The sequence below is a fragment of the Mus caroli genome, chromosome 12, assembly GCF_900094665.2.
Source record: "Mus caroli chromosome 12, CAROLI_EIJ_v1.1, whole genome shotgun sequence".
Classification (NCBI taxonomy): domain Eukaryota; kingdom Metazoa; phylum Chordata; class Mammalia; order Rodentia; family Muridae; genus Mus; species Mus caroli.
In genome coordinates this window covers 25,227,388-25,236,869 of record NC_034581.1, presented here as the reverse complement: position 1 = coordinate 25,236,869, position 9,482 = coordinate 25,227,388, and the positions used below count along the sequence as shown (strand labels likewise).

At 47.4% G+C, this 9,482-nt stretch overlaps 2 protein-coding genes across 6 annotated transcripts in view; one reads left to right on the top strand and one right to left on the bottom strand.

The window, feature by feature from the left end:
* Nucleotides 1-6,256, bottom strand: part of Eipr1 (EARP complex and GARP complex interacting protein 1) — a 117,917-nt gene extending 111,661 nt beyond the window's left edge. Inside the window, exon 1 of the mRNA XM_021179033.2 lies at nucleotides 6,078-6,256. Coding sequence (XP_021034692.1) covers nucleotides 6,078-6,119 — 42 coding nt within the window. The 5' untranslated portion in view covers nucleotides 6,120-6,256. The remainder of the gene's footprint in view (nucleotides 1-6,077) is intronic.
* A 1,346-nt stretch (nucleotides 6,257-7,602) lies between these two features.
* Nucleotides 7,603-9,482, top strand: part of Trappc12 (trafficking protein particle complex 12) — a 58,307-nt gene continuing 56,427 nt past the window's right edge. For 2 of the 5 annotated variants that reach the window (XM_021179213.2, XM_021179211.2), the window contains exon 1: nucleotides 7,603-7,736. The gene's annotated coding sequence lies outside the window, so the exon portion shown is untranslated. Of the gene's footprint in view, nucleotides 7,904-9,482 lie in introns of all 5 variants that reach the window. The other 3 variants (XM_021179214.2, XM_021179210.2, XM_021179212.2) reach the window with 2 other exon arrangements.

The following is a 9,482-nucleotide window of genomic DNA, read 5'->3' as shown; positions in this document are numbered from 1 at the left end:
GGATTTCTGAGTTCGAGGCCAGCCTGGTCTACAGAGTGAGTTCCAGGACAGCCAGGGCTACACAGAGAAACTCTGTCTCAAAAAAAGAAAACAAACAAACAAAAACAAAAAACAAAAAACAAAAAAAGAGGACCAGGACCAGGATCTGGCTACTTTGTCCCTGCAGGTTTAAGTCTGAGGAAAACTGTGACAGGGTAGGAGGCTTAGAATGCAAACATGAACATAGCAGGGCCCACCACCAAAACGCTGGAACAGATCTCACCACGTGGGGACACAGTAGTGGGGAGCAGAATTGTAACAAGAAGGCTGGCACACACTGAAACTGCATGCTCACAATCCTTGATCCGACAAACAGCCCACTGCTCCCAGGCTGAGGAAAACTGCCAGCAGTAAGTCCGTCACAGGAAGGGAACATCTAAGCTATCATGCAGAAACCTAGCCTTCAATCAAATGTAAGTCATCTCACAGGAAGACAAAACCACAGGGGCAAAAGAAGGAAAGAAAATGGAAAAGGGCAGAAAGTCCAATGGCCCAGTCTCTAGGAAACAGGTTCTAACCTTATGGTGTGTGTACCTGGAAAAGTAGAACTTGGGCATTTGCTACAGAGGCCTGTCATTCAAGTGGATAGGCTTTATACCATGCACCCCAGTTGAGCAACTAGGGCTGCAAGTTGTCTCTGGAGAATGGAATGGCCTGGGGCAAAGTGCCTCTGCAGGTGAAACCACCTCCAGCTATAGGACCCAACTGAGAGCTACCTGCCACCATCACACTCAGAAGCTAGCAGCCTCCTGAAGGTGGAGTCTAGGAAACTTAGGCCAGCGTAAACTGCAGCAACTGTGCTTGGAGCTTTCATAATAAAAGACAAGATCTTAAGTTCCACACTTTGAGAAAACAAAGATTGCCCAACTCTTGACTGTGCTTCAAGCTTGTAAAGTAGCTCAGCTCTTTCAGTGCAATCATTACCAGGACCCAGGCCAAGGCCCTGGAATTTACACCTTACTTCCTGCTGTAGGGAAAATATGGCCCATTAAAAATGTCTACATCCGTGTTCAGACACACAGTGAAGGGCTTGTGCAGCGTCCACTCAGTCAAGGGCTGGAGGAGGGAAGAATGTCCAGGATGTTATTCACACTTGTGCTGCAGTCACAAACACATGGAAATACAGCAGAGTCAGGTGAGATACAGGGGGGACCTCAATCAACCCTCCAGTTTCATTTCCTACTACCTGCATGTGGTACTGAATGCCCATGATCCCAGGCACAGAGACCATGAGGTCAAGGCCATCCTGGGCTACATAATGAGACCCTCCCTCAGATATTGAGAAAAAAGGGACCAGACAATCTGGAGGTCACACAGCTAAACCACACATTATTAGTTTGCCAGAAATAACAGCTCTACTGTGTAGAGTTACAAGTTTCCCAGCCGACTTTTATAGAGAAGTTATTCTTCACGTAAATGACAGTTTTGCATGGGTGACTAGAGCAGAGCAAGAGGTTTGGTGTCGGTCTCCTTGGCAGCCTTGCCTTTAGGCCAGATCCTATTATGGTCTGCACAGAAACACTAGTCACTGATTAAGTATTTTGTCCAGAACTGAATTATGAGGCTTAGTGGACCTAGACTTAAGTCTTTCTCCTCCCACTTCAAAGTTAAAGATTCTTAAGCAGCCATGACTGTGACTGGACACTCCAGACCATGAAAGGAGGGAAGAGAGGAGACACCTTGTGTTCCTGGAAGATCTCCTCATTCTCAGAAAAGACATGGATATTCCTCCATTTCTTAGCTTCTCTCCTCATCATTCCCTCTATGGTCCTCTTGGATGAGAGATGCTGATTTGTGAGCAAAGCCCCTCCCTCTTTTCCTTTTATGTTCTTTATCCTTAACACATCTCTCAGATACAGAGTTTTTAGTAAGATGAGCCTCCAGTAACACTAATGGTAGCTTAGAAAGACAGGTAATTGCAAGGACTCAGGCAGCTGTGGCTGGCTCTAAAGATGGAAGAAGTAGCCATGTGCCCAGGAATGTGGGTACCACTGGATGCTGGAAAAGGCAGGGCTACAAATGCTCACATGGAACCACCCCAAAGTGACAAAGACCCCAAAGTGAATTGGCTTTAGTGTGGGGCTTCTCACCTACGGAAAGGTAGAAGCCTCTAAACTTCTGTAATTTGTCACAGTAGGAACAGGAAGCCCCTCCCTCACCAAGCTCACCACTGTCCACAGCAGCCTTCGTCCTGAATTCCTGACTGTCACAGCTGAGCTCCTTATATTTTTTACAATTTATTTAGTTATTATATATATATATGTTATAGTATATATTTATTTACTTATTTAGTTTTTCCTTCTTTTTTTCCTTGAAAATCAGCAAGAGAAAGAGTTTAACCGTTGTACTGACCATTTAGTCTGTACTCTTTATACTATTTTCACAATTGGTACAAATTTTAGATTTCAGAAGATCAACCACACTGCCTCTGTGTCCCCTCCCTTCTCCAGGGACAGCAACACAAAACTCAACTGATAGTGTATTTAAATAAAATAGAAGAACTACGTGTCCAGGGTGGCACACACTTTAACATCTGGAAAAGGTGATCGTCCACTCAACAGGCAGAACAGTCTAAGGATGCATGCCCACTCCTGCCTCTGCTTCTGCACACTTGGATGGACATTTGGATAGCCTTAAACCACTTTGTGAAATGGTTAATCCTTTGTGGATCTAGAAATCCGCACAGACACATACCAAAACTGGGGCGGTAACACCTCAGAACCTTTGAGCTTTATGTGCCTTTTAAAGACCTAGCTTAGGCCACACTGACTGCTGAAAGGAAGAAGGTGGTCAGCAAGGCTAGAACTCAGGTTTACCCTGCTGGGAAGAAAGCAGGGGATGGGCTCCACCTAAGATTAGTACACAAAGACCTTCAAATGCAACTTGAGGTCACACGAATGATACAAGGCCTAGAGTACCCAAAGATAGGGCCAGGAAGAGGACCCAACTGAAAGGGAATGACTATTTCACATTAAAAGTCTTTTCTGCATTTCAAGTTGATGGCGACAGGCAAAGCAGGCTAAGGAGGCATGTCCACTCCTGCCTCCCCTTCTGCACACTTGGATGGACATTTGGACAGCCTTAAACCAGTTTGTGAAATGGTTAATCCTTTGTGGATCTAGAAATCTGTCAAGTATTCTTTATCCCTGAGCCATCTCTTCAGGCCTTCTTTCTTTTGAGATAACTTTTGGTAGCATATTTGAGACAACTTTCAGCCAGCTGGGTCTACAGAAGTGAGTTCCAGAACAGCCAGGACTACACAGAGAAACCCTGTCTTGGGCTGGAGAGATGGCTCAGTGGTTAAGAGCACTGACTGCTCTTCTGAAGGTCCTGAGTTCAAATCCCAGCAACCACATGGTGGCTCACAACCATCTGTAATGAGATCTGACACCCTCTTCTCTGGTCTGTCTGAAGACAGCTACAGCTACAGTGTGCTTAAGAAACCCTGTCTTGGGTTGGGGAAAGACAGTGGAGATAGGAGGACAACAAACTAGCTAAGACATTTGTCAACTGAATAATGAATAGACCCACCGGGAAAATATGTTACCAAAAGTTATCTCAAAAGAAAGAAGGCCTGAAGAGATGGCTCAGGGGTGAAGAATACTTGTTGCACTTAAAGAGAACCTAGGTTCGATTCCTAGTACCCAAATGGTAGCTCACAACCATCTGTGGCTCCAGTTCCAAAGGATCTGAGGAGTTCTGGCTTCTGTGAGCACATGCACTGTACAGACAGAAAAGCAAGCAAAACACTGATACACAGAAAATAAAAATAAATAAATCTAAAAATAAAAAAGAAAGAAAAGAAAAGAAAAGAAAAGAAAAGAAAAGAAAAGAAAAGAAAAGAAAAGAAAGGAAAGAGAGAAATAAGAAGCCTGAACAGCTACCACCAGGAACTACACTCTGACCAGGGTGGCGTGAGAGAAGAAGGCCGGGTAAGCAGCCCCATGCTGCTCTGACTGCTGCACAGCCCCAGTGGGAGCTCCCCAGTGACGACGCTGTCCTATGGAGACAATCACATGCTGACACGAACAAGAGGCTTCTGGAGACCTGACAGGAAGGAAGCTGAATCTAGCAATGGAATTCCATCCCGGTATTCAGGCATTACCCAAAATCTGGAAAACTCTGCCTGTAAGTAACCATCAAGATGAAAGTAAATAACGTGCTGGAAAGCCAGCTCGGCAGCTAAGAGTTACTTGCTGCTCACGGAGAGGTTCCAGGACCCCCAAATCAGGTGGCTCACAACCACCTGTAACCCCAATTCCAAGGAATCCAGAGCCCTCTTCTGACCTTCCTGGGCACCAGGCACACATGTGGAGCACATGCATGCACCCAGAGAAAACACTCACATGCACACAATGAAAATAAATCTCCTGGAAAGCACACATGTGTGGGACACCCCAAGCACACATGTGTGGGACACCCCAAGCACACATGTGTGGGACACCCCAAGCACACAGGCTTCCTCGGGAAGCAGCAGGCTGACTCCAGTGCAGGCCCTGTAGTGTTCCCCGAGTCCTCCCAGTGCTTCCGAAGTTCCCACTGAGTTTCTCCCCAGCACAAGACTGTTGCTCCCTGGCACAAGGCTGCTGCACTCTGACCTTGTTTGTGACTTAATGTCTGTCGCTTCTTCATGCAGATTTTAAGTTAACCTCCCCCCCCCCGCCCCCGCGCCTACCCCCCGCCCACCCCCCAGCCCCTGTCATCTTCTGCCATTCTGCACCTGTATATCAGGCATGCCTGAGCTTGGTGCCTGTCCATTGGTAGTACACAGAGCAATCTGAACACAGTTCATTAATGTATGTGTGTGTGTGTGTGTGTGTGTGTGTGCGCGCGCACGCGCGCTGTCTTAGTTAAGTCAGGCTTGCCTGTCCACTTTAAGGTTTACACTGACTACTGGGGCTATGCATCTCACTTAAAAATTATCACAGTCCATAGACAGGCCCCTCTGAGATAAATTGGAACATCTTCCAGTAACTTCCATTTGTACTTAGGTTTCCAAAGGAACACTAAAAATTGACTCTGAACATATTCCACAATTTCTTCTCATTTTGCAAGTAAATACACTGATACCCCAGATGAGTTTTAACACCCTCAACAAGCTCAGTAGCAGTATCTAGGCATATCCTCAGTCTGTCCTTCATTGTCTGACCTTAGCCCTACCATATGATACCTCTATGCATCCATAGCCTCATTCTTTATCTGTATAGTGGGTATTCAGAATCACCTACAGAAAGCTGACTTTCTCTTCCCATTAGAAGTGAAGGGCAACCCCACAAAGCAATCATTACAAATCTGTGTTCAAGAGTACACAATGTCCAAGGATTTTATTTTTATGGAAGGATCACAAAAGAAAGGAGTGAGGACAATGAGGCTACACTGGATTTGATCCCCCATCTAGATGATGTCAGATGTAATTCCCAGGACAACCAAGAATAGACAAGAATATTCTTGTAGGAATAGAGGAGTGTAGAATCGTCATCCTGATTCCTAGCATGGGAGTTCTGGGTACCCAGGAAGGCGCTGAGAATGGCAGAAGTCTCCAGTGAGCTCTTAGCAAATCATGGTCCAGGTATGAAGAACTCCCTGGGAGATGGAAACCCTCATCCCACTATTGACTCGAATCTGTAACGAGTTTAGTAGCTATTGAAATAAAAAGTTCATAAGGAAAAAGGCAAGTATATTTCCAACCTGAGTGAGCAAAATGCTTCATAACAGGCCACCCAGCCAGCACCCCCCCCCCACGAAGTCCCTCTTTAACGCTCTTGTACTGAGCAGTATCCAACACACAACTCAATGGTCAATAATTGCTACTCAAGACCCCAGAAGTGCGAGTGTAATCAAGTCACCTGCGAGGCCGAGTGCTCACCCTCTGCTGTCTATGCCAGCGCTGGGCCTCACTCGGCCACACTCCCCGCGCGTACCCTCTCCCCAAATCCGGGCCTTGAAGCCCAGAATCCTTGGAACCAGACTGAGTGAGGGCGCTCTCTGGTGAGGGCCAGACACAGGCCGCACCGACCCTCAAACTCCGCCATACTCACCTGGAATTCCAGGCCGTAAATCACCGGGGCGTCGTCCTCCATGATACTCTGCCTACCCAGCTATTCACGCCTCAAAGCTCGAGTCGTCCCCCTCACCAGGGATCGCTCAGAACCCATTCATTCCCCGCCTAAAAAATGGACTACGAGCCCCAGACCGGCTCCCTGACGGCTCACTTCCTGTTTTCTTCGCGCGTCATCAATACGCTCCTTCCCGGTGGCCAATGGCAGCTGGGCCTTTATTCTGCGCATGCTCATTTGGCCTTTCATGAGACCAAGCAGCTGCAGGAGATCCTGGGTTGGAGGGCGGGGCCCGGAGCAAAAGCTGCAGGAATGGACGGCCATCAGGGCGGCGCTCTTATCCTGCGCTGCTCCCTCAAGTTCCAAAGACCTGAGCCCTAAAGAGAACGGTTAACTTGGCATTATGATTAGCAGAGCTTTACCCCTAATCCGTGGTCCTGAGCACCAGAGCACTGCCCAACCCACTGCCAGGACCTTCGATCCAGCCTCAGAAGCAGGCTCTTAGATGTCCATTTAAAGATAAGATGCTGCAAGCTTGAGTCAAGACTCTAGTGATGGTGTAAGTGAGCAGTGAGATACAGCGAGCGGTGTGCACTTCACGTAACCACCTAGTCCTGCACAGAGACACAACTAAGCCCACGATCTAAACTGTCCAGAGCTCTCAGAGACGGAAGGCTCTAGGTCCTGGCATGGAAAATACTGCAAGAATGCACCATAGGAAATGAACTGTCTTGGTTCTATGAAGTTCTGGATCTCCACACACGTTTCTTCGGTGTTTGTGACTATTGCCATTATCTCTTGACTGACCTTCATGACAGCAGTTTCTGTGGTGCTACCATTAGCCCCCTTAGTAGTCATCCATTGCCCACCTGTGTCTTACCTTGACTTTCTGATAAAACCTCTGGTGACTAGCTTCCACCAATCCCAAAGCTATGAAAGTCATGAGATAGCACCTGAGGCCTACCCACCTACCCACTGCTTCCGAAGTGTGCTTAAGAAGTAGGTATTTTTTGTTGTTACTGTAAAACTTCATTAAATTGTTATCATGTAGGGCAGAATCTACGGTGACCTGAATCTATGTTCCCAAGCTATAGTCACTCACAGAATAAATTCTTCTTCCCTTTGAGATGAGAGCTGTGTTTTTACATTGTCGTAGAAATGTGACACAGAAAATCAAGAAGGCAAGGTTCTTGACTTGAGGACAATTCTCAACCAATCATGAATTCAGCAAGCAAGGCTGACTCTTGACTCCTTAATTCCTCCCTGCAACACTGCCACAGACACAAGGTGGGAAATGTGGAGAATCAACACGCACAAAGACAAAACCCTAGGAAAAAACATCCTTGGTTGGTGACAGGCCCAAGGACAGATGATTTTCTTCAATCTCCAGGACTATCCTTGTCCTCTACCCAGTTTGGCCTTAGGCCCCGCCCACAGCTCTTGAGCCGGAAATGCGCCAGGCTTCTAGTGGAGAGCTAGCAGCTCCCGAACTGAGCATGTGCGGAAGTCGGGTCTCCGCGGCCAGCACACGCAGACGCACAAGCGCGCGGGACCTTGGATCGTGAGTTTACTTCCGGCCTTCCGTCATCTCTTCGGACCCTTTTCGCCTGTGGGTGACCCGACCTCAGGGGCGGGTGGCAGGTGAGGAGCGGGTCGCAGTGAGGAGGGTCGCCGGTACCCTCGACCTTCCCACAGAGGGCGGCGTCCTCGCGTAATCAACCGCTCTCGGCCACACAGAGCAGCCCCACCAGGGGCTGGCTCCTTCGGGCTTTAGCCAATTCTGTGTGCTCCCTGTGGTTTTGGACAAGGTACACACCCTCCTGACCTCGGTTTTATGTGTATAAAGTGCGGCTTCGTTAGCATGCTTAGAAGGTGCCCGTGTTACATCACCAGTGTTCGAGCTATGTTTTTGGTTTGCCCCAACTTTTGGTCCTGTCGTCCTCGGTGTGTCATAGCCCCACAATGAATGAAGCACTGCAGTAAGCCAGAGTCGGGGTTAAGAGATAGAGGATGGGGTGCCATAGACATAACCTGACCACTGACGAATGAGTAGTGTTGTGTGGGAAAAGTGATTCCTTCCTGTAAGCATTCGGGAGATTGTGATGTGGACGATTTGAAGTTTGAGGTCAGTCTGGGCTAAATAGGGAGACACCCCAACCCCCTCAAAAGAAAGAAAGAATGAATAGAGTCACACGATGGAAGAAGAGGAGTTCTTCCAAATGATTGTCTTCTGACCATAAATACACAAATGAATAAATACAGTAAGACGAGGTGTTGGCGCTGAGCCTGTATCTCTCAGCATTTGAGAAGTAGAGGCAAGAGGTTCAGGAGTTCAAAGTCGTCTTAGGCTATATAACAAGTTTAAGGCCAGCTTAGGTTACCTACGACCTTGATTTATAAAAACAAACTCTCACACATATTAAAAAGCTAAATAAATGTAAAAAAAAAAAAAGTATCAGACAGCCAGTGTGTAGTGAAATCGGAGTGTGTGTATGTTGTTGCAGGAAGGAACTGCAGGTCCTTCTGAAAATAAGAGGTGATTGCTCTTGGCAGTGATGGCCCTTTACTCTGAGCGCCCAGGAGGCACAGGCAGACTGATCTCTGAGTTCGAGGCTAGCCTGGTCTACAGAGTGAGTTCCAGGTCAGGCAGGGCTACTTGGAGAAACTCTCTCTTTAAAAACAAATAAGTGGCCAGGCAGTGTTTAATCCCAGCAATTGGGAGGCAGAGGCAGGCAGTTTTCTGAGTTCAAGGCCAGCCTGATCTACAGAGAGAGTTCCAGGACAGGCTATACAGAAAAACCCTGCATCAGGGAACAAAAAAAAGAAAGAAAGAAAGACAGAAGGAAAGAAAGAAAGAAAGAGAGAAAGAAAGATCAAAGTGGTCCTTGATACATAGCAATAGTTAAGTTTACTGTGGCTTTGGGGACATAAGACCCAGTCTCAAAAAAAAAGAAAAATGTGATGGCCATGATCTAGCACTTTGATTTCTGGGCATTGAAATAGGAATTTGCTGTACCAAAGAATTGAAATTAGAGTGTCAAAGATGCACACACACAGACACACATCCTGTTCACAGAAGCACTGTGCACAATTGCTCGAGGCTAGAAGGAACCCAAGCATTCATTTGACAGGTAAATGGATGCGCTAACTGGCGCACGCCTGCAGTGCTGTGTTGTTACTCACCTGTCAGAGGGAAGGAAAGCCCATTGGTGCTGCGGCATGGGTGTCCTGCAGTGGAGAATGAATGAACTGTGGTGGCTGTGCTTTCCAGTTCAGAGGACTTGGCGCTCAGGAAGCAAAGAGGTCAAATAGCACAGGGCAGGCTGGGGCAGCCGGTAGACAGCAACACCTCATGCAGTCAGGGCTCACAATAGCCAACTGAGAAGA